Source organism: Podarcis vaucheri, assembly GCF_965113315.1.
Source record: "Podarcis vaucheri genome assembly, chromosome: 10".
Taxonomy (NCBI): Eukaryota; Metazoa; Chordata; class Lepidosauria; order Squamata; family Lacertidae; genus Podarcis; species Podarcis vaucheri.
Window position 1 is genome coordinate 30028848 of NC_138748.1, and position 25301 is coordinate 30054148.

General features: G+C 43.2%; 1 protein-coding gene and 1 long non-coding RNA gene across 7 annotated transcripts in view; one reads left to right on the plus strand and one right to left on the minus strand.

The window, feature by feature from the left end:
- LOC309542382 overlaps positions 1–12657 on the plus strand; it is a 31096-nt gene extending 18439 nt beyond the window's left edge. For all 4 annotated transcript variants that reach the window (XR_014224216.1, XR_014224217.1, XR_014224218.1 and 1 more), the window contains 3 exons: positions 1323–1402; positions 7997–8097; positions 12466–12657. This is a non-coding gene — a long non-coding RNA (uncharacterized lncRNA). The remainder of the gene's footprint in view (positions 1–1322; positions 1403–7996; positions 8098–12465) is intronic.
- The window catches only part of PTPRB (protein tyrosine phosphatase receptor type B), a 79155-nt gene continuing 60918 nt past the window's right edge, over positions 7065–25301 (minus strand). For 2 of the 3 annotated variants that reach the window (XR_014224207.1, XR_014224208.1), the window contains 8 exons: positions 21738–21814; positions 19658–19792; positions 18844–18966; positions 17949–18112; positions 17453–17588; positions 12686–12806; positions 9037–9169; positions 7065–8577 (listed from right to left, as the gene is read on the minus strand). Coding sequence is in view for 1 of the 3 variants with exons in the window: in XM_082241077.1 (XP_082097203.1) it covers positions 8555–8577; positions 12686–12806; positions 17453–17588; positions 17949–18112; positions 18844–18966; positions 19658–19792; positions 21738–21814 (779 nt within the window). In the remaining 2 variants the exon portion in view is untranslated. The remainder of the gene's footprint in view (positions 8578–9036; positions 9170–12685; positions 12807–17452; positions 17589–17948; positions 18113–18843; positions 18967–19657; positions 19793–21737; positions 21815–25301) is intronic. The other variant, XM_082241077.1, reaches the window with a different exon arrangement.

Here is a 25301-nt window from a genome sequence, read left to right on the forward strand (position 1 = left end):
GGCTGGGGCAACCCAGTCAGATGAGCAGGGTATTATTATTATTATTATTATTATTATTATTATTATTATTATTAACATTATTATTAATAATGGAATAGGACATCCCTATTTTCATCAGAAGGGACGTAGGTGGTGCTGTGGGTTAAACCACAGAGCCTAGGACTTGCCGATCAGAAGGTCGGCGGTTCGAATCCCTGCGATGGGGTGAGCTCTCGTTGTTTGGTCCCTGCTCCTGCCAACCTAGCAGTTCAAAAGCACGTCAAAGTGCAAGTAGATAAATAGGTACCGCTCCAGCGGGAAGGTAAATGGCATTTCTGTGTGCTGCTCTGGTTTGCCAGAAGAGGCTTTGTCATGCTGGCCACATGACCCAGAAACTGTACACCGGCTCCCTCGGCCAATAAAGCGAGATGAACGCCGCAACCCCAGAGTTGACCACGACTGGACCTAATGGTCAGGGGTCCCTTTACCTTTATTTTCATCAGAGAAGTGTTGTGATCTACAGCCCAATCTGATATTCTCTATGTCCTTCCTCCCACCCCCATCCCTGAGTTGTTGAGGGGCACATTCTCTTGGAAGTAATAAATCTATCAGGCCAAAAACTAATCTATGTTGATGGTGGGCTGGACCAATGGACCAAACTCCAAAGTGGGCAGGGCCACCCATTTTTGTCCCTCCTTCTACCACATCTCTCCCTTTCTGGCACCTCTCCTTTTTCCCCCACTCAGGAGGCTGTAAGAGGAGGAACAAATCCCTTTGGCCAGAGGCCTGGCTTATGCAGATGGCTTTTGAAATTATGCCAGAGGCTACAGCAAACTAGGCCAAGTTTCTATGTAAATGGAACCTTTCAGCATAGTCATGGCACTCCTACTTCGCAACACTATTCCCATTGAAATCAGACAGGCACCTGCAATTTTGATATTTCGTCTCCCACTGAAAACATTTCTGATTTGCCAAGAGCTTTTAGAGGATAGATTTACTGAGTGCTTGGGCATTTGGTCTGTATTTTTTATGATTTTATGATATTTTAAACTGTGGGATGGGGGTTATTGTTCTGTTATTGTGTTGTGTGTTTTTATTTTAAACTACCCTGTGACCCTCAGATGGAAGGTGGTATAGAAATTTAATAAATAATTATGATGATGATGTTTTTAGTGGCAGTACCACAATATTTTTTTAAATGAGCTGGCTAGTTAATGCTTTTAAAAATAAAATAAAATGAAAGTGCTACAGGTTGCCCATTCCTGGATTAAAAGTTGATAGTGTATTAGATTATTATTTGGCAGAAAACTCAAACCATTTAAACACTCATACCTATTTTTCAGGCATTCTGGAAAACATGGAATGACAGACCCTGAGTAATAACATCTGCAATCAAACCCTTTGCAGGAGTTTTGTGGAGCAAGTGAGTTGCCTCCATACCTATTATTTTTTAATGATAGCAAAACAAATGAGTACAACAAGCTTACCAGACTCATTCACCAGCAGCGTAGTGCAAATTGCCAGGTGTTTGATTAGCCGCCTCCTTTTTGCAATCTGCTTTTGGCCTCCCAGTTTGACATTTTGCTTTTATGCCTGTTGTATGAGCCTTAATGATTTAAATGGAACACAGTTTTAAGCTTTGTAAACTTTTAGTCAGTCGCAGGAATAGTAGTGTTTACACACACACACACACACACACACCCTCCCTCATGCACAGAGAGTACAATCCAGCCAACATTAATGATTTTTTAAGTCCCAGTGATTTTGAAGAGTTAATAATAATATGCTGAGTTTTTCTCTGCTGAAATGAAGAAAAATTGGAAGTGCATAACTTTATCTGGATCATAGGATGAACTGAGGTTGTGAGGTCCTCGTTCTCCTGAAATCCATAGAGTTCTGGTTTTATAAACAGAAATGTTGTAGGACTAAGTTCTCAGCATGAAAAATTCATTGCCTTGGCAAAGGAAACAATGGTCTCTGCTGCAATGCATTATTTTTTTAATAAAATAGTATTAACTTTAGACTATCCTCTCATGTTATTTTAATGATGTATTTCATAAAAAGGGAATTTTGCATTGGCTTAAACTCCCTGCATCATGCATGCCTAATCTGCTGTTTTAGGATGCAATCGTATACCGACTTGCTTGTGAATAAGTACCATTTAATTCAATGGGATTTCCTTGCATCAAATTATTACTTTAATCACGCCATTTATTTATTAGATAAATATATCCTTTCTTCCCTCCAAAGAGTCTAAGGTTATATCTATTTTTATCCACACAAGTACCCTGTGAAGTGGGTTAGGGTGAGAGATAGTGACTGGCCCAAGGTCACCAAGTGAGTGGAGATTTGAACTCATGTCTCCCCAATCCTAGTCTGATACTCAAGCTCAAACTCAATACAGGCATAACATGTGCAGCTTTAGCACAGCTCATCAGAAGTGTTGGATTGCTAAGCAGGGACTGCCAAATTAGTTTCATGTTGCTTAGTTTATATTTGTTTTAGACTGTAAAGGTAAACGTAAAGGGACCCCTGACCATTAGGTCCAGTCGTGGCCGACTCTGGAGTTGCGGTGCTCATATCACTTTATTGGCCAAGGGAGCCAGCGTACAGCTTCCGGGTCATGTGGCCAGCATGACTAAGCTGCTTCTGGCGAACCAGAGCAGCGCACGGAAACACTGTTTACCTTTCCTGCTAGGTTGACAGGAGCTGGGATTGAGCAACAGGAGCTCACCCCATTGCAGGGATTTGAACCGCCGACCTTCTGATCAGCAAGTCCTAGGCTCTGTGGTTTAACCCACAGCGCCACCCGCTTCCTGTTTTAGACTGTACTTACATTTAAAATATAGGGACGCGGGTGGCGCTGTGGGTTAAACCACAGAGCCTAGGACTTGCCGATCAGAAGGTCGGTGGTTTGAATCCCTGCGACGGGGTGAGCTCCCATTGCTCGGTCCTTGCTCTTGCCAACCTAGCAGTTCGAAAGTACATCAAAGTGCAAGTAGATAAATAGGTACCGCTCCGGTGGGAAGGTAAACGGTGTTTCCATGCACTGCTCTGGTTCGCCAGAAGTGGCTTAGTCATGCTGGCCACATGACCCGGAAGCTGTACGCCGGCTCCCTCGGCCAATAAAGCGAAATGAGCGCCGCAACCCCAGAGTCGGCCACGACTGGACTTAATGGTCCGGGGTTCCTTTACCTTTACCTTTACATTTAAAATGTATTTACACGACCCAAAGTTCTAAAGGGTTCTGCTTTGCACACAGTAGAACTCTAGTGATGCACATGGGTAGCCTTGCTCATTTTGATGTCATGCAATGCTCTGTGACAGCAGTGAGGATGCTTGCAGGAATTATTATTATTATTATTATTAAATTAGTTTTATTGGTTTTTTTGTGTTACAGATAAACAGGGGAACAGTACATCTGTTGTCTCCACTTTGAATTCAGTCTTTTTCAATTTGTTTACATTTGGTGAGAGACATTTTTGTCATAGACATCTTGGTGAGGGGGTAGAGAAATGGGGATATTGTTCTTTCGTTCTGTTGCCTATTCTTAGTGTTGGGGTGGGTTGTGTCAGCATCACATGAGCAGGTTCTTTGAGTATTTATTTAGTTATTTATTTATTATCAATATTGCGATAGGTTAGGGGTTCCTGATCTTGCTTGGTTGTGTTTCGTTGATTGCGGTGTGGTTTATTTGTGTGAGGGAGGTGGGCTAGGTTGTTGGGTCAGGTGAGCCATATTGATTTGTATGCTGCTGAAGGGGGAATAGGTCATTGTCTTGTTGTGTTGTGTATCTAATAAAGGGGAACCACACTGGGGTGAAGGCATCTTCTGTAGCTTGTCCCCGTGCTAGTTTGAGTTTGTTGGTTAGCTTTCCCAGTAGGGCGGTTTCCCATACGCTTTGGGACCTGTGGCCTATGTTGCTTGCAGCAATTATCAGTTCACAGAATAAATTGTGCAGGATGGTTCCTGAGATCATGGAGCAGGTTTTCATCTGCGTTTAGATCATTTTGAATCAAGAGGGTGGGCTGAACCTTTCAAAACTGCATTGTTGATATTGTTGGGTGTGAGGTTGCTAGTAATTACTCTGTTCTTCGGCAGAATTCAAGAACTAAATTATACAGTTAAAAAAGGGGGGGGAGTTCATTTGAGGGCCAATATGTACAAGGAGAGCAGCATTCCAGTTTGGTTTTGCTATAAATGGTGTCCAAAGGCATAGCAAAGAGACAAATAATTTCCAAAATCTATAGCAGATAGTGGTACCAATCTTATACAAAAGCATTGTAATCTGTCAATACTTTTATTCATCTGGTTTCTGGGAACATGCCAGATGTTGATTCTGCAGAGAATATGGTAACAATGGGGAGCAATAGATTCATGAACCAATCACAAGTGTGGCTTCCAGAAGTGGTTGAAATGGCTGTTGGCAGAATGATGTGGTCTTATTTGTATACACAGAGTGTACAAAGGAGAAAAATGAAAACAAAGAGCAGTGGAAATGAGAAAAGGGAGTGTCATTTGTATTCTTTGGCGAATGATGTACAATCCAAAATGCTTGCTCTCACATCATATATTACTGAATAGGATTCATTTCCTCAGCAGAAAGATGACACTTTAATAGATCTCGGAGATAATTTATATAGGGCAGTTGATGTTTCCTCAGAGTTGCTCAACACATTGTAATTGTATTACTGGTAATGAATCTCATTTTTGCCGTGATGCTGAGGAAACAGGATTGCTGATGAACGTCAAATCAATTGCCCTCAAAAGAGAGACAAGGTTTTGATCATTTAAATTCACTCCCCTCCTTCCCACTGCATTGTTTTGGTAGGTAAACAGGGAAGTAAGAAGCAATGTGAATTTATAATCTCTCTGAACACACTACTTTCCATTTCACTCCCACTGGGGAAACCCAGCCAGATAGGTGGGGTATAAATCATTTATTATTATTATTATTATTATTATTATTATTATTATTATTATTAATTGATAGCTATTGAGAAGGAGTCATGGAATGTGCTGATTTGCCAGCACAGGAGCATAACGGCCATGGCAGGTGAAGGGAGGGCCACACTGGAAGGCCTTCGCTGGAATTAGATTCTATGGGATCAGGGAGGGAGATTTTCTCCTCAGCTGTTCCCTGCCATGCGTTTTGTAGCCGAAAAACACCTGGTTTGTAAAGTGCTAAAAACGAAGAAGCATCTGCTCCATCTGTCTCCTTGGTGACAAGAGGGTTGCACACTGGCTCCCAGTTTCTTTTTCCGAGCATAGACAAATTATTCTAAATTTAACTTTGATTTTCTGCTTAGCTGAGCCTGTGTCCAACCAGTTTAAACAGATATCTGCTGTCAACAACGGAGAGCCAAACAGCCAGAAGCCTGCTGAAGTCTTCCTATGAGGAGGGAGGCAATGGACAGAGGGGTAGCAGGCAGCGGCAGAGCAAGCTGATTGGGTGCCTGGGGTGGCGCGTGTGCCCTGTGCCCAGGGGTGGGGCCGGCCACCCACGGGGGCACCATGGGGCCTCCAAGGAGTCTGCCTGCCTCCTCCCACTCTGCCACCCTACAGCTGAGGGGGAGGCAACGGGCGGACTGTTTGGGGCAGCGCTGAGCCTGCAGGCACCCAAGCCACTGTGTCACTCCCAGGAGAGACGCGTGGCTCGGGTGTGCTGCAGGACCCGTGGTGAGTGTCGTCCACCATTTTGTCACTCCCCTAAGTGGGGACATCCGGTGTGGGCTGCACCCCCTTGCTGCGCCCCTGGTGGCAGGTCCCCTCAAAAATAAATTCTGTGCTTCTGTTCAACAACCCCATGTTCTGGGCAAATTCACTGAGGGCTAAAACAGGTTTTATCAAGTTACTACTCTTACTAAATACTAGATGGATTACCAACAACCACATTGCTGTTTGAAAATATAAAAAAGTGTGCAGGGGTCTTCTGGCTGACCTTAACATTCTGTTTGATTAGTTTTTCCACATGTGATTGATCAGAACAGAAAAAAGAATCGCAAGCTTATAACAGCAGTTACTAATGAAAGCCAAGAGACGACCACTTCGCTGTGCAGCTAGCCAATGTGTGCTTTCAGTTGCCGTAATCTTAGGACCAGTTTGCGGGGGGGGGGGCACGTGAGTCAGTCTTTACCCTCAAATAAAATGTTTGTATGATGTGTGTAAGGGGAATTGTGTCCTATGTAAAACATTCACGTCCCATTAAGGTTACATGGGGGAGGTGCATGTCACTTTTGTTAAGCAATTTTGGCATGGCAAATGGTCAGGGAGTTGTAGTTCAGAAACATTTGAAAAGTCACATGTTTGAATTAGAGGATGTAGGTCAGGGATGGGGAGTATTTGTTGTTGGACTGCACTTCCCATCAGTCCCAGGAAGCATGGCCAATGGTCAGTGATGATGGGAGTTGTAGTCCAACAAAACTAGGAAGGCCACAGTGTTCCTATCCCTGCTTTTGTATGGACAGAGAGCCTGTGAAAGCCTGGCAAGCTACCTCTCTTCTTGCCATCTGTGATTTAGTTGAGTCATTTTGTTTGCTGAGGCTGCAATCCTATACACAACTTACCTGGGAGTAAGTGCCATTGCCCTTAGTGGGTCTTACATCTGAGTTGGCAACATGTAGTATTGTGCCATAAACAAATATCTCTCCTAATTGCTGCTACTTGTATTTATATGTTTTCTGTATCCAGTTGCCGCTTTAAAATTTGATTTTACTGGCATTGCTTCTTGACTGTAAATGCTTTCTTTTGTACATCACCTCGGGCGCCTTGTCAGAAAGGGGGCATGCAAATGAAGTAATTAGATGAAGTACAGCAGGGATTCTTTGTGTGGTATGTCCAGAAACACCACAACATTGGCTATAAATATTAATGACCTCCCTCCACCTCTTTTGGAAAGAAAGCAATTTGCAATGAACAGCAAGGTTTGAAGTATTTTAAGAATGTGGCAAAATCTTGGCTATAATTCATTCTCTATGCATATAGAGCCTTTGTCCTCCACATGTAGAGAGGATTGATGATCGTCTTTGTCTTTATTGGGCTGAAGAGACTTTTCTATCAGATGGTCTCTCATCAAACTCAGGCTCTGTCTTCAAAACTTTTTTAATGTGCTGCACAAATATTCTAGCCTTTGCATCTAAAATACATTTGTGCTGTGTAAGTGTTTATTCACTGCATGCATTTTTCAGATCAGGCTGCATATTCATTTTATAGTGAAAATATGAAGTTAAGCGTCAACAGTAGAAACAGTTCAATCTCAAGTTATTGTCCCATTTAGCAACAATGTTCTATTTAACAGAACTCTTTAATGCCCTGCATCTGTTCCTATTGACCTAACATATTGCAACACCTTCATAAAAGTGAGCCAATTAAAGCAGCTGGCTGTTCTTAAAGTTGAACAACTTTGTTCATTCCAGAGTGTCTCATTGGAAATTAATCTGATGCTGAAAAATAGGCAGCAGGCCTTGGGCAGAGTGTCAGAGTTAGAAGGGAACCTGAGTGTTATCTAATCCAACTCCCGGCAATGAAGGAATCTTTTAAAACAAACCTCCAAGGAAGGTTAGTACCCTTGGGTGCACTTCATCAGGTCCCAGAGATGTGAATTCATTTAAGGTAGCTAGATGTTCCATTACCACATCTTGGGCTGTAGCTCCCTCTGTGCATCGTTTATTCTGTTCTCAACAGGTTGGGCACTGCTTTTCTTTTGAGTAATGAAAGAGGTAAAGTAGGTGTTCCGCCTTCTGTCACCTAATAGTATTTATCTGTCTTCTCCATACTGTGTTAAGAGCTCATATTTGTCTTGCTTGTTTCCCCTTACTCTGTGCATTAGTACAGAGACAACCGAAACCATGAGTCATTCTCTCCAGCTGCTTCCTCCTTGTAGTTTCCCAACCTTTATCAGGTTTTCTGGAGCACCACCTCAGGTTTCTGTGCATCAATGAAGCTATTATCCCTAGTGCCAGGTCTTCCCCTGTCAACTATAATATGACAGTCTCTTTATTGTCTCCCTCCCCCTCAGGATTGCAGTCTTCATTATTATTTAAAACCCTGATGCCTTCAGAAGTCTAAAGAACATGACATGCGCACAGATGAATGGAAGCTGATATCACAGTTCACAAGGTATGAAATATGCATGCTTTTGCAGCTCTTGAATGATCAATAATTTTTAACCCTTAACAACATAGCTGCAAGGAGGAGCTAGTCCAGGTATGTTGGTTGTCCACCCATGCCTGGAAGTGTTGTGTTACACTTTTTTGTCTCATGCTTAAAAACTTGCTACTTATTCAGCAAAAGATAGTTTATAGGGAAGAATTCATTAAAATAACTTTAGCATGGAAAAATAGTATTATCTGAAGCTTAATATAAACATTATAGATAAAATACATATTTACACAATAGCAAAGTACATTTATATACAACAATATCTATTATATTTAAATTATATACTTTAAAAATGTCACCAGACTAATAAATTATACACAGTATCAAACATGTCTGGCACTTCTGTAGTGCATAAAATAATTTTTTTTTTAAAACCAACAGATACAACTGCAACAAGCAGGAATCTGTTGGAGCTTTAGTGCCTTGAATAAACAGCATCTGAAACAAAAAGAAAACAGAAGTTAGGAAGAGCATACAGAATGGTTTTGTTTTCGTATTTCCGGTACCAGCCTGTAAACATGTCCTTATGAAAGTACTAGAATGATATAGATAGCTGGAGACCAGAATTGTGTCTCTATGCAAAATAAGAAAGCGGCAACTGTGCCTTAGAACAAGAAGAGAGAACAGTCATATATTTTTCTTCTTGACAGGACTCCTGCCTTTTTAACGCTAATAGGACATTGCCCTGTAAATCTTTTAAACAAAAACAAATAGCAAAACCAAGCTATATAAAAAGCAGAAATTGAGGAAAGAAAGCTCTTTTGGGCATACAAGTACTGTGATGAGGTTAAGCCTTTCCGGCTGGATTTCTGCTTATCACACAGCTCTTAAAGGACATAAGCTCTGCAATGGGGAGGTAGCCATATTGGTATTCCGTATCATCTACTACAGACTTACAGTGCAGTTCTAAACTTGTCTACTCAGATGCAAGTGCTGCATAGTTTTGTAGGACTTCCTCCCATCTGGAGTTACAGCTTTGAACTGGTTAAGCCATCATTCCTTACCCCAGGGAACTCTGGGAACTTTAGTTCTGTGAAAGGGGAAAAGGTTCTTTTTTTAAAAAAGTATCTTTTTCAGGGCAGCCATCTTGGTAATCCCCAGATGTTATAGACTTCAGTGGTCAAGGATGATAGGAGTGAGAGTCCAACAAGCCTATTTAGTGGCTTTCACCAGTGCTGTAAATAATCTGTGCTCTGGAGAGTTGGCATACGCATGTGTTGAAAACAATTCTAGCAGGGAATTAACAGAAATCTTAATAATTCATGCAGTAGGATCAATTTTTTGCAGGGGAGTTGGGTGGGGGAGCTATGGCAGTTAAATTGGCCTAAAACACCCACACATTTGTACCTATGAAACAGCAATAAGATTCAAACTGCAAACCCTCGCAAAGGAACATCCATTAATCTTGTGAAAATAAATAAATCTAAATCAGGTACAGTGGTACCTTGGGTTAAGTACAGTGGTACCTCGGGTTACATACGCTTCAGGTTACATACGCTTCAGGTTACAGACTCCACTAACCCAGAAATAGTACCTCAGGTTAAGAACTTTGCTTCAGGATGAGAACAGAAATCGCGCTGTGGCGGGGCGGCAGCAGCAGGAGGCCCCATTAGCTAAAGTGGTGCTTCAGGTTAAGAACAGTTTTAGGTTAAGTACGGACCTCCAGAATGAATTAAGTACTTAACCCGAGGTACCACTGTACTAAATTTGTTCCGGAGGTCCGTACTTAACCTGAAACTGTTCTTAACCTGAAGCACCACTTTAGCGAATGGGGCCTCCTGCTGCCGCTGCGCCGCCGGAGCACAATTTCTGTTCTCATCTTGAAGCAATGTTCTTAACCTCAAGCAATATTTCTGGGTTAGTGGAGTCTGTAACCTGAAGCGTATGTAACCTGAAGCGTATGTAACCCGAGGTACCACTGTATAGTTATCATGCCTATTCTCTGGAGTTTTGAACTAAACCTTCCTTCAGCCCCAGCCACCATGGCCCAGGGATGAAGAGAGTTGTGGTCTACAATATCTGGAGACATCACATTGGCTATCCTTGAACAAAATAGAGACTTTAAAAAAGTTTACTGGGCATTTAGCTGCAGAATAGTCAGATATTCTGTGAATCTACCACCACAGAACTGATCACTATACAAGACACCACTATCAAAAATTGATAAGGCGGCTTTAGTAAATCCTCTCATTATGACTTCCTATACTGGAGCAAGATGTCAAGCAAAGAAAGTGATGGAAGGGCAAGGCAGGTTATTCTTATCAAGATCGTTTGTTTGGTATAGTAAATATGTCTGGTATTTTATTAGCACAATATATTCTCCCTTCTCCAGAAAGCCTAAAACCTCAAAAGGCATCAAAAGGGTGCTATTCTATAGCATAAAATATGGCATATGAACATATAACACATGAAGGGAAACACATTAAGCCTGTAATGGAGCCTTCAAGTACAGCCCATGAAAAGTTGAAAGAACTGCCGTATTTTTCGCACTATAGGACGCACTTTTCCCCCTCCAAAAATGAAGGGGAAATGTGTGTGCGTCCTATGGTGCAAATGCAGGCTTTCGCTGAAGCCTGGAGAGCGAGAGGGGTCGGTGCGCACCGACCCCTCTCGCTCTCCAGGCTTCAGGAGAGCCCCACCGCCAGCCCCACAAGCTCGGGGGGCAGCGGGAGAGGCGCAGCGCGCCATTCCCGCTGTCCCCCGACTTGGTTAGAAGGCTGCTGGGGGGGGGCCCTGCTCCTCCCCGTCGCCAGCCCCGCAAACTCGGGAGACAGCGGGAGAGGCGCAGCGCGCCATTCCCGCTGTCCCCCGACTTGGTTAGAAGGCTGGCGGGGGGAGAAGCCTGCTCCTCCCCGTCGCCAGCCCCACAAACTCGGGAGACAGCGGGAGAGGCGCTGGTTAGAAGGCTGGCGGGGGGGTGGAGCCTGGTTTTGCGGGAGGCGGGGGAATCCCCCCGCCTCCCAGGAAAGCCAGGAGAAGCCGTGCAGCCCTTTTAAAAGGCGCACGGCTTCTGCCGGTTTTGCGGGAGGTGGGGGAATCCCCCCGCCTCCCAGGAAAGCCAGGAGAAGCCGTGCAGCCCTTTTAAAAGGCGTGCGGCTTCTGCCGGTTTTGCGGGAGGTGGGGGAATCCCCCCGCCTCCCAGGAAAGCCAGGAGAAGCCGTGCAGCCCTTTTAAAAGGCGTGCGGCTTCTGCCGGTTTTGCGGGAGGTGGGGGAATCCCCCCGCCTCCCAGGAAAGCCAGGAGAAGCCGTGCAGCCCTTTTAAGAGGCGTGCGGCTTCTGCCGGTTTTGCGGGAGGTGGGGGAATCCTCCCGCCTCCCAGGAAAGCCAGGAGAAGCCGTGCAGCCCTTTTAAAAGGCGCGCGGCTTCTGCCGGTTTTGCGGGAGGTGGGGGAATCCCCCCGCCTCCCAGGAAAGCCAGGAGAAGCCGTGCAGCCCTTTTAAGAGGCGTGCGGCTTCTGCCGGTTTTGCGGGAGGTGGGGGAATCCCCCCACCTCCCAGGAAAGCCAGGAGAAGCCGCGATCTCTTTAAAGGGTTTGCACGGCTTCTGCGGGCTTTTGGGAGAGGTGAGGGAATCCCCCCACCTCCCAGTAAAGCCAGGAAAGCCCTGTGCAGCCCCTCCGCCAAGGAGAGGCTGCACGGGGCTAATGTGGAAGCCAAAACAGCGAGCGGGATCCATCCCGCTCGCTGCCTTGGCTTCCTCCATAGCTGCGCGCAACCCCTCTGCCAAGGAGAGGCTGCACGGGGCTATGGATTCTTTAGCCCCACGCAGCCTCTCCCGGGAGGGAGAGGCTGCACGGGGCTAGGGGAAGCCAAAACAGCGAGCGGGATCCATCCTGCTCGCTGCCTTGGCTTGATCCATAGCTGCACGCAACCCCTCCGGCAGGGAGAGGTTGTGTGCAGCCTGTACGCTGCTCTTTGGGGCTGCGGGGGAAAAAAAGATTTTTTTTCTTGAATTCCCCCCCTAAAAACTGGGTGCGCCCTATGGTCCGGTGCGCCCTATGGTGTGAAAAATACGGTAGATGTTGTTTAGAGATGCCTTGAATGGCGGAGATTTCTTTCAAATAATAGAAAGGTCAAGTTGGAGGACAGTAATATACTATATCCATGAGATTTCGTTCAAAGTTCTGGGGTGTAAATTCTCAACTTTTTCAATAGGAGTAGACTGGTTTAAATAAAAATATTTAATCCTCTGTTGTGGTGGACTGCGCAATAACAGCACAAATGTAACAAATATCAGGGAGTTGTAGGTTCAAAGGAACTGCATGAGCAACTAAAGAAAAAGAAAATGAGGGTTAATGCTCAGAACCATCTTGCTTCTCTTCTCAGCTCATGATACCTTCTTACCCGTAAGAAGCAGATTATATGATTCACCATCCATTGTCAGCTCTTTTAACAGAAGTCCCAGGTTGTGTGCTGACATTCAAAATTGCAATCTTTATATTTACTGAAAGAGATGGCTGCTTTTGCTATAACTACCAGTTATATTATAATCATGTTGTTATACACCATAAAGTTATATTATTAATATTAAAAAAAATATCCTTACCTCTGTGATACTCTGGATTCACATTTTCATATATTGGAAACAATGGGTTTTCCTGTTCACTGCGTAGCTTTCTTGCTCTTAAGACATCTCTCACACATTGATGTAAATACGCATACTGACACTACAATGAAGGAAGAGAATGTGTCAAGATGAGGAAAAAAATGTTTTTTCAGGTCTTCCTTTCCTAGTGATAGGAGAACATATTTGTTCAGGTCATTTTGGACTTTCTGAACCAATATATGAACTGGAAAACAGCTTTCCCTGGGAAAAAACACACACTCTATTTTATGAATTTTGCATTGTCATTCTCTAACCAAACCATATTAAAGAGAGAGCATGCACTGGGTGCAAATTGCTTGCAAAAAAATCATATAACACATAAATCTGTGTATATTAGCAGGCATGCACACAATATTATGAATTTTCATATGGTTTCTTTGCAAATTGCAAATGTGCACAGAAACTAGATAAGCTGAATTTAAGATTGGAAAAATGAGAAACAGAGAGAAATAAAAATTGACAGATCCCTCTCATCTCTTGATACCAATCAAAACCTGAATCATTAAGTTGTTGGGGGGGGGGGTTCCTGCTTCCTTCACAGCTTAGACAGCCTTTTGCAGCTGGCTTATTAGGATGGGAAATACTCTTATACAAGTGTTTTCTTTCCCCCATAATTTAAGGTGTTAAAGGGCCATAATTCCTAATAACTGAGTGGACTGGAGGCATTGGGTTTGGATGACATACCACCAGACTGGAATGGAATGTTAGCTCCCCACCAGGCACACCACATTAGATGGTTCAGAATGGTTGCTCCTGCCCCTAGGCTTGACTTCTGTAATGCTACTAGATTATAGAGCATGAAGGGCGAGGGGAGATTTTCCCACTGTTTATTTCAACATCCACCTGTAAGTTCTTGCTAGCCCCCAAAATGCTATGAAATATTGACCTCTTGATCCAGAAATGTACAAGTAATGAGGGCCTAATTGGTTTAAATGAGCTGCATTGCATGACTGCACAGTACATTTTAGCCCATAGCCATGCGAGGTGGATCTGAAAGGTCCATTTCCTTGACAGAAGCAGCAAGTCACCAAATCTCAACTCTGGCAGGAAGACTGTGGAGGCCTCTTTGCCTCCTTCCTATTCTGCTCGGATCATAGTAAAGTTCAAAATGTTGAATTTTGAATGTAATGAAAGAACTCAAAACCATTCAGTCATCTCCTCACTTTTATACCAGATAACTGGAATATTATTGTGAATCCCATCTAAAAATAAATTAGTTCACTTTTCTAACTAGGAAGGAAGAATATCCCCGTTAGTTAATTAAATTAATAATGCATGTATATTTGATTTTCATCATCTTAATAGTGGTAATATTTTTCCAGAGTGATGCCAGCCTTGTGACTAAGGCGTCTTTTTTTTTTTTTTTTTGCAATGCAATCATTTTTAGTGCCTACATGGAAAATCTCCCCCCACAATTATAACACAGGCTTCTCAGCTTTGCCTGTTAAAAACCTTAAGCTTGAACTTATTAGAGCATCTCATTTATTAGGAAGCACTTGGATTTTTCATTATGATCCAAGCAACAGCACCATAGCATTTACAAACCGTGCTAAGGACAGTCTAAGTCTCTGTATTGTAAGAGAGACACAGGAATTTGTAGATGACCGTAACCTGACAAATTAAACAGACCCAGATTCTGATACCGCTGGAACAGTCCCTCTCTCATTGTGCCTGGTTGGAGGGGAGGGAGAACCGGGAAGAATTTAAACTAATGAAGGCTTGCAGGATCCCAGACTACAACACTGAACTTTAACAATCCGCTCTCCCAGTTCTGCTACTCTTCCTGTTTAATCCTCCCTTACTCCATATTTCCAGCATAATAATAAGACTTTCCCATCCCATTGGTCCTTCTGTTTGTTTCCTCCCCTGTTCTCTACCAGTGAGGGAGATGTACTGTAATTCTCTATTGTGGCTGATAAGTGCAAACTGTTTAATTATTATTTGCTGAGGTTTAATTTTACTGTTTACTATTAGATCCTGATGGATTACTGAATGTTGCTTTGCTTGGTATGTTGTTTATTTTAAAGTTATTGTGACTTTTTATATTGGGTCAGATTGTTACTATGAGGCTGGCTCTAGACACATCAAAGAAGTGTTTCAGTTAAATGCGCTGTAAACTTTGTATATGAAATCGGCTTAGCAAAAATGAAACTCCACACTACCCAGCTGGTCTCACAGTCTTAGAAAGCATAAACAATGCATATAAAGCAATTTTTATTTACCAATGTAGCCAAGTCCTTAATGTTTGGTTAGATTTTTATATGTGTTGGAAGCCGCCCACCACATATATTATTATTTTATTTTACTGGTGCAAGATGCATGTTTTCCTGGACTTCACAGCAGCATGCATAATGCTGTGATGGTTTCAAATAGGGGCTTAATATTGCAAAGATGTCCTTCAGATATTGCAAATGGGAAGCTGGCATCAGGGTGTTTTTTGTTTTTTTGTTAACTTGTCTTATTTTACACTGAAAATCCAGATTAAATGAGGAAAAAATATTAAACAAACAAACATGCAGGCACGAGGAACACCTATCCCTATCTGGAAGCACCCTGATTGCAAGCATAGCAAGTGTCCTCACCAACAACAATAGCACCAACCTCTGGGAACTGGCACTGCAAGTAAAGCCACTGGTATCATAGCTCACTTTGGGTTAGCCTGTGATTGCAATACCTCTTAAGAGAGCACAGAAATGTGCACATTGCTTTTCTTTGTTTTCTAGTAGCTCTGATTAAATACCATTATGTGACTGACTTCTCTCTCTCTTTCTGTGTGTTTTAAATTAAAGAATTGTGCTCTCATCTTGTTTTATTACCCACTTGTGAACAACATGTTGGGAAGAGACTGATCTCTTCTTCCCAATACCATAATAATGAATGATGGCAAGACCTGCTTGGTAAATAAATAGAACACACTAAAAGTTGTCTCTCCCTCTGACCTTGCAGCTTCTAAGTAATAAGCTCACAGATAAGTATCTACATCTTCAGTTATATATCCTTCTTTATCTCTGCCTGTTTGTCTGATGGTTTTCTAAGCACTCATACACAGAGCTCCTAAGTATGTCTCATCTTTTGAACCATTGTCTACCCTACTAAGCCTAATGCTCTGAAACACTGACCCTATTTCACCCATGGAGGGGGAAAAAAATCTAGTTATTTGTCAGAAGCATTTCCAGAGTGCCTGTAAATTGCTGTCTATATAAATGGATAGCGAAACAGGCACTTCCCCAGAGCTGGTGAAAATTGCTTTCACTTCCCTCATTGTAAAGGACTACATTTCTTGTGAGGCTGTTAGTATTTTGAAAAGTTAAGTAATTAAGCTGCAGCAGCTACTGATTGTTTTGTAGTACCAGCATTCATCTGTGCAATACAGAAGGTGTACAAAAAGGAGCGAAGAAAGGAGAAGGGGAAAAAAGCCTCCTGTTGAAGTGCGGCTAGCTAGCATCATGGGAGATAAAAGGTACTTAAGGTACTGCTGTACAAGCAAAGCTTTGTTATAGGACGGGTGGCTGGATAGCCATAGAAATCCAGACGTTACATGAGAGCTCAGCACTTTTAGGAAATGATGCATGAGATCCAAGAAGACAAAGAGGGATGAGCTAAGGCCTAGACGATACATTGGTTCACTAATCTGTGCCCTTAAGTGTAGGGTGTTTTTTATTTTTAAAAAACCACACATTTTCAGCAAGGGGGTGAGTGGAGGGGGGGGGACTGAATCATGACCTTAGTGTGGGAAGCAGTAGGCTTTACCCAACTGCTAATTGGGAATGCCACCCCCGCCAACACCCCCTGCATCAATATGCATGGCAGGGGGGACGTTCCATTTCCTTAATTGGTGTTCTAATCACAGCAGGGAACAGAGACTCTGGCCCTTGAGGAATGTTACCTGTGCCTAGCTTACCTTTGCTGGCTGACTTCCTCCCATAACTGACAAGCAGTTGCTAGCTGACCAGCAATTTATTTATTAACTTTGTATACCAGCTTTCATTTGTACACAGCATAAAAAATGCAAGATAAAAACCCATAAAAATGAGAACAACTTATTATGACCACCTCCCCTAGCTGATTAGCAGTTTCTAGCTGACCAGGAATTGGAGAGGTGAGGGAGAAGATGTATAATTGAGGAAAGAAGGGCACAGGAGGAATAGGAGCTGGAGAAACCTCACACATGGTCTAGAGCCATAGTTCCCAATGTGGGGCACACACACCACAGGGGGGCAATCTGATTTTTAAGGGGGGCAATTCGAGAATGAGTTAACAGTTAATGGCCTTTTAAGCTTCCTCCATGTGAATAGGAGTTCACTTTTTGAATAATAAGAATTAATATGTCACGGGGAGGGCATCAGGATTTTAGAGATGCTTAGGTGGGGCATGGCTAAAAAAAGGTTGGGAACCACTGGTCTGGAGACTTCTTTCTGTTGAGAGGAAGGGAGAGGGTGGAAACAAGCAGAGTTTGGGGAGGGCTGGTGAGGGAAGGGGCTTGTGGGAAGGTAAAGTTGCAATTGCTGCTGCTGCTGCTGCAGCAGCAGCAGCAGCAGCAGCAGCACCAGAACCTTACCCAAACCCAGAAGAGTGGACCAGGAAGACCGGAGAGTGGGAAAAGTGTGCTGGAATTTCATACACTGGTTTGAACCAAACAATTCAGTTTTTAGCAAGGACTCTCCGGTTATTGTGGTATGATAATAGTGGCATCCTAATAATGCTTACCTCTGTTTGGACCATGTGGACTCTGTGAAGCCTCAGATCATGCACAGCCCCGTAAATATCCACAGAGTCTTTTGAGTCCAACTGCTGAAGAATTCGATCCAGTGCAATAAAGGTGCCTGTTCTTCCAACTCCAGCACTGAAAAAGAATACAGAAACAGTGTGTCTCCTGATTTGCTGCTCCTCTTCCTCCTCTGGCTAGAAACAGACACTGGAGGCGCAAGCTGAGCTCTCATTTGTATTTCCATCTTTTCAATCCTTTGTGTTATAACTGAGAGAGAAGCAGGGAAACTTCTCAGTGCTGCCCACCGGCAAAACGGTTGGAAGAATGATCTCTTGGTAGGTACACTTTGCACTTGGGGAAGACATAAACTTCCAATTGGCTATCAGAAGTCCTACCTGTTCAATGAGTCTGGAAAGCAAATAAAGGCAAATACTTTTTGATGCTCCCTTGCCCACCCCCAACCCAGTCTTCAAAGCACTGTTGTCCTGCTAATACCTGCAGTGTACTACGGTTGGTCCTGCACGGGGTGTTCGGTTGATATAGTCTCGTACAGTTCTCACAAACTGGATGAGGGACTGGGTGGTTTCCGGTACACCATGGTCTGGCCACACTGTGTAATGGAACTGACGAATGAGTCTAGAGGAATCAAGCTGCTCTTCCTATAAGGTCAATTGAAGGCGGAGGGGAAAATTAGACATAGAAAGCAGACAATATACACCACTGTGTATCTCCGCTGAGTATCAGAGGGCAGGTTCTCACACTGTACAGATAAGGGAGGTGTAGGGAACCTTTGGCCCTCCAGAGGTTGCTGAACCTCAACTCCCAACAGCCCAAGCGATCATGGTCAATGGCCACAGATGAAGGCAGATGTACTTCAACATCTGGAGGGCCAAAGCTCACCCCCCCACCTGAGATAAGGGATGACACTTGGCTTTTTATTTCAATTGTAAATAGCTCTCAGTCAGACCAGGAAAAACTGAGAAGGATCTGGCAGATAGATAGGTATATTAAGTTTATGACACAGCAGCAACCAGGCCATATTTGCCACACACTAGTCAGATCTAACAGTTCAAAGAGTTAGCTGAAAGTTGGGTGCTTCGTGCTGTGAAAGTAGAATGATATCTGCATGCCTTTTCAAAACACAAACATACTCTCATGTTTCATTGTAATGTGAGAAACAACTTCCACAGAGCAGTTCTTACATGCCTACTCAGAAGTAACTTCCATTTTGTTTAGTGAGACTTACTCCCAGGTAAATAAGTATCGGATTGGGGGACTCCTAGTCTGTAACTTCTGGCCCAAGGAACCAGTTGATTATTTAATACTCAGTCTCTGCTGGTGTAACTTTATTTTTGAGGAAAGCTTGCTAAAATAGTTATATTATACTTACACTGCAAACCTTAAACTCTCTTATTGTCCATTCTGGGAGTACTGACTCAGATAGCATCTGGACTATTAAGTCTCCATAATATAAGGAGTCCTGATCAAAGGGCCAGTAATGGTCACATTTCACCTAAAGAAACAAAGAAGAGTCTGCTTTTACTATCAGAAGAATAGATTTACTTTTATGCCTATATTCCCTTTGGTAATCAATAAACAAAAATGACAAAACATAACATCAGTTGATGTGAATTCTTTATATTTAACTTTAAAAGGCCCAGCAAATTATAGACAATTATATACAATTACATGGATGGCACAAATTATGATGTATTCTCTTCTAGAAGCATAGTGCAGATTTTATCAGGATGCAAATTACAACTGTAGAATGCTAGGGTGCTTTCAGAAAGAGGGTTTTTAGTGCTGCCCACTCATTATTCTCCCACAGTAAGCCACGCAACTAGCCACGCTTCAACAGGTACATCCTGCTATCTTCTGTCATGTCAATGTTCACTCATTTCTTATGGGGAAAAGAGTAGCAATTTCACATTAAAATGACAGCTGTCCTGTGCACCAATAGCATCGCTGATCCACACCCTGCCTTCCTGCTTGGAGATAATCACATTAGCACACTGGAGGACTAATGGCTCCAAGCCAGAAGGCTACTTGGATTAACTTCTGTAGATCTTTTCATGCATTTGTCGTGAAGCTCTTTACACAAGGTGGAATGCAACATGTCCTGACCCTGGTTGGGTTATCTCAAGTGCTAGTGTGAGAAATAGATACATATATGTAATCAAGAAACAGGAAAGCTATTTACTCACCCGACCCTTCTCAACACATTGGGTTACCATGACAACATTGTGAACATTCTGTTCCCATGCCATTTTCCAGAAATCATCCTTTGTGCCGGGCAGAGGTCCTTGAGTTGCGATATATTCCCTGCGAAAATTATTGCCCTGCCAATTTAGAAACCTATGATTAGTTTAGATAGTGTCGTTGTATGCAAAGGCATCTTTCTTGGATAACTGGCTTTAAAGCACAGTGCTGAAGGTTGCTTTGAGGCTTGAGAGCAGTTAGGTGATTGGAGAAGAGAAAGAGAGAATGTGTCAGTGCATTGAATCACGGGGATCAAAAGGCACTGTACTCCAAGCACCATGCCGCAAAACAATACCATCCATTCCTCACCAGCCAATCGTCCTTGCCCTCTCAAGATCAACTCACACAATGCAAAACAGAGAATGATGCAAGAGGAGAGCAGGCTTTTCTTTAAAAGATGCCTGAAGGACAAATAGCTCTAGGTAAAAAAAAGACTAACGGTTTTCAAATTAAAACACAACAGCAACCACTCTGGCCCAGATTATGATCAAAGCCTATCCACTGATTCTTCCCAAGGAAAATGTTAAAAGTAAAGGTAAAGGTACCCCTGACCATTAGGTCCAGTCGCGGATGACTCTGGGGTTGTGTGTTCATCTCGCTCTATAGGCCGAGGGAGCTGGCGTTTGTCCACAGACAGCTTCTGGGTCATGCGGACATCATGGCTAAACCACTTCTGGCAAACCAGAGCAGTGCATGGAGACGTCGTTTACGTTCCTGACGGAGCGGTACCTATTTATCTACTTGCACTTGATGTGCTTTCGAACTGCTAGATGGGCAGGAGCTGGGACCGAACAATGGGAGCTCACCCCATTGTGGGGATTCGAACCGCTGACCTTCTGATCGGCAAGCCCTAGGCTCTGTGGGTTAGACCACAGTAAATTCAGTTTACCCAACAACTTGGATCTTGTTGGGAGATATTTATTAGCTCCTCTTGTTCATGTTAACTATATTGTACTAGGCCAGCCTTTACCAACCTGCCCCCCTCTGGCTGTTTCGGATTACATTTCCCATCAACCCCAGGCAGCATCGGTAATAGCAAGGGATGATGGGAATTGTAGTACAAAGCTTCTGGGGAGCACTGGCATGGCCAAAGCTGTTCAAATCCCTCATCAGCCATCAGACTCATTAGGTGAAATTGGGCCACTTGTCCCTATCTTGCCTACCTCATAGGTTCATTATGAGAATAGAATGGGAGAAGGAGAACCATTATGCAAACAGAAGGATGGGCAGGATCAATAACAACGGAAATAATATCCTAAACTGGGATGTCATGGCAACAAAGTCACCCAATCAATTCATCAAGGTCTTCTGGAGTGTTCACAAATATAATTACAATAGATGACAGAGTGAAAATCTTAACATTGAGTGTTCACAACAGTATAGCTCATTGTCCTTCAGCCTTGGGTCTCTGAATCCCCCATGATTGGCTAAGTAGTTTGAGGATGATGGGAGATGCTGTCCAACAATACAGGGGAACCCATGGTTGAAGAACACTGGTCTACCTTATGAGACGAAAGCAAAACGTAAATGTGACTTAGGAAAACACTAATACAGGGATTAGAAACCAGATCACAGGTTGTGGGAGGTAGATAGACCACCACGGATAGGACTTTATTTGGTGATCTGGAGGCATTCTGCCATTTATGACAAATGAGAGTGTAATCTTTGCCAGTTGTGCTTTAATGTAAGATATGCATGCTTTCAAGATGAAATACAATTTCGGGCACTGTGTGCCAAACAGTGGTACCTATCTGTAGAGGTTCCACAAAGACAGAGATATTTAAAAAGTTGTTCTTGGCTGATTCTAATGCTGCACACACAAAGCTACAGAAAGTCCAGAAAATGGCCTTAAGTGATTGCTGAATTTCAATTCTATGGCAGCCCGCCAGGCACAATTTTCAAATTTGGATTGTAAGTATAACTGGGCTGGGAATGAGGATTAGAGGTTTATGAACTTGAGTAAAGATTGCTGTCAAATACCCAATTTTTAAAAGAGCTGTAAAAAGGAAGCATGGAGTCACTTACTGGGATATAGCTTGCATTGATATAGTCAGAGCATGGGTCATCATCTACATTTGAAAGTTTTACTCTTGTTGTGTCATCTGTGGAAGAGATTCATTGCAAAAACATTTTCACTATTGGTTCCCTTAATTTTAATAAATGCATAACAATGAATAAGTACTGACAGTCAAGGTGGAAATCTAAATATCCAATTGTATGTAGCAATGATAGTCCATATTTATTCAGTATGTTTCATCTAGGCATGCTAGAAATGGGGCCCTGGAATTTCTTAACTGGGAGACAAATCATGCTAATGGCTCTAAAGATTAAACAAAAAATGCATTAGATTATTATTATTATTTTAAAAATCCACAAAGTTTTCACCTCCCCAAAATCACTAGTGGCTGAGGTTCTGGTAAGTAACAAAAATGGTAAAACTCCATACAATATTGCGAGGATGAAAAAGCCTTTTTCTTTGTTTTTTGCTTCTAAGGCTGCTCTAATGGATTTGCCCCATTATCAGAGCCCGGAATGAGGCTGGGTGCATGCCAGAATTTGCAACATATGACAGCAACATGGAACTATGGAAAGTAATACCCAAGAGTGAAGAAGAAGAAGAAGAAGAAGAAGAAGAAGAAGAAGAAGAGTAGTAGTAGTAGTAGTAGTAGTTTGGATTTGATATCCCGTCTTTCACTCCCTTTAAGGAGTCTCAAAGCGGCTAACATTCTCCTTTCCCTTCCTCCCCCACAACAAACACTCTGTGAGGTGAGTGGGGCTGAGAGACTTCAAAGAAGTGTGACTGGCCCAAGGTCACCCAGCAGCTGCATGTGGAGGAGCGGAGACGCGAACCCGGTGAGCCAGATTACGAGACTACCACTCTTAACTACTACACCACACTGGCTCTCAAGTGAAAAGGACAATGGGTTAATTCGACATTATTTTGCATCTGAGCAATTTCCCTTCTGTGTTGACTGCACACCTGTGGTTCCCTATGAGGAATTAGCATACGAGAGACTTGAGTGCCATTTGACTTGCAGGTGTAGTGAGCAAGCACAACTGGGATTTATAAACCCCAGTGGGCAGCAGCAGTTGGTGGGTGGTGTAGGCAGGGAATACAGTAGTACCTCGCAAGACGAATGCCTCGCAAGAAGAAAAACGCGCAAGACGAAAGAGTTTTCCGGTTTTTGAGTCGTTCCGCAAGACGAATTTCCCTATGGGCTTGCTTCGCAAGACGAAAGGTCTTGCGAGTTCTTGCGAGTTTGTTTCCTTTTTCTTAAAGCCGCTAAGCCGTTAATAGCCGCTAAGCCGCTAATAGCCGCTAAGCCGCTAATAGCCGTGCTTCGCAAGACGAAAAAACCGCAAGACGAAGAGACTCGCGGAACAGATTAATTTCGTCTTGCGAGGCACCACTGTAGCTCTGCATCTGGCTTCTGAATGGAGAGCGCTACTGGCGCTTACCAAGAGGAAGAGGGATGTGGCAGCAGGAGTGTTGAGTTGCCTCCATTGCCACACCCACACTGGGCTCTTCATGCCTTGTCCCTCCCCCTCTTGGTAAGTGGCAGTGATACTGTTCATTCAGAAGCCAGTTGAACAATGCTGCCCTGCCCAACTGCTGCTAGCGGCAGATACCTAAACCCCAAATCTGTGCTATCATAGAAGGAATAGGCCCTCATTAGAAAGGATAGTTATTCTGTGCTATACTGCGATGTGTCCTGAAACTATAAGCATCTACGGCAGGCATCCCCAACCTTTGGCCCTCCAGATGTTTTGGACTACAATTCCCATCATCCCTGACTATTGGTCCTGTTAGCTAGGGATCATGGGAGTTGTAGGCCAAAACATCTGGAGGGCCGCAGGTTGGGGATGCCTGATCTACAGCATATTTTCTTCCAGTGTATGCTCACCTCTACCACACAGAACTATCCTCTTCATCAGCGGTGGCCAACTCCCAAGAGACTGCGATCTACTCACAGAATTAAAAACTGGCAGTGATCTACCCACTTTTGGGGGGTACAGGTTGTTGAGCTTTTTTTTAGGAAGGGGGAAATTCAAGCCTAAGCTCAAGGGAGAAAGGGGACCAGCCACTCACCAACAGATCGCTGGGTAAACAAACAGCCTCAACTGAGTAAACTCTGTCTTCCATTCTGCAGATTGTGCAACAATGGAGGGCGGGGTGAGGGGGCGAGCTGGATTCTATTTTACCTACACTAAGGAAAGGGTCCCAGCGATTGACTGCAATCTACCAAAAACCTTCCGGGGATCTACCAGTAGATCGTGATCGACCTGTTGGACATCCCTGCTCTTCATGGTTATTTAAGAATAACCATTTAGTATAATGGTCATTTAGGGGGGAAAGGATTCCTGGGCCTTTAATAGTTGTGTAGAAGAAGGAATTTCAACATGAAAGTCACACCTGCAGAATTTTCCCCTGTTACACAACAATTAAAGGTGGAGGAATCTTGTCCTCATTTTTATCTGGCTGCCCTCTCTTTTGGTGAAATATAGTAGCTGAAAACTTTCAGAAGCACGATGCAGAAATATGGGGTTGGAAATTAATTCTTACAGGCAAATATACTGGGAATTATTCCAACTGGCTGCAAAACCTCTGATTAGCTAAGGCAGGAATTGACAATATAGAAGAAATATACATGTAGATTTTTAGATGTGTCATCAGGCTATTTCTTTTGTATCTTATATAATGGACAATTTTATAACAAAGCCAGAGAACCAGGATTCAGTGTTCCTTGGGTTTGTGCAAGAACATCTCCATGTGTTCTGGTGTTTTCTTTTTCCTGACTGCAGTTCCTCATACTACTGGATGGCTATACTGGATGGCTTTGGAGCAGCTTTCAGGTTCCAGATTTTGAGTTTCTTGGGACACTACTTTAGGTAGCAGAAGGTACAAGAGGGTGCAAGGAGGGGAGAAATGATGATGAGCTGATTCTTCCATGACTCCAAGATCAAGGAAGAGAGATGGAGGAGCGGTTGGCATATAGACATGCCCAGCTGTTGAGGTTTCACAGTGCACAAAAGTCTTCTGGAGGCACAGCAGCAAATGAAAAATGTATTTCATTGCAGCCATAAAAATTGGTTGCATTCTTCATTGTCCTCTTATTACCTTTTAGCAAGCAAGTAATATGATAAGCTTGCCCGACTACGATTTCCCACAAAACCTCTATTCCTGGACAGAGTGGAGACATATGACCATGTTTTTGTGGATTAAAATTAGATCTTCTGTCCCCAGTTCTTTTCTCAAACAAGTCTGCATTTATGGGACAGGACACTTGCTTGTGCGAAGCTGAGATGCGGACTTCACCATGGGGCCAAATTCTGTTACAACACTGTAGCCCAGATTTTTGTCTCCAAAGATTCATTATTGGATACATTGGGTACTACTTTTATTAATAGCTGAAAGAAAAACCCTCCCACATGAAATTATACTAAAAACGGAAATGTTGCTTGAGAAGTTTCTTAGCTTTGCGATATCTTCTCTCTGATCTCTTTAACTGACCCTTCAAAAAGATGTCATGGAAGGTTCGGTTGACGCCTTCACCAGTCAAGATGAGGGAGACTGTTCCTCTTATCTTG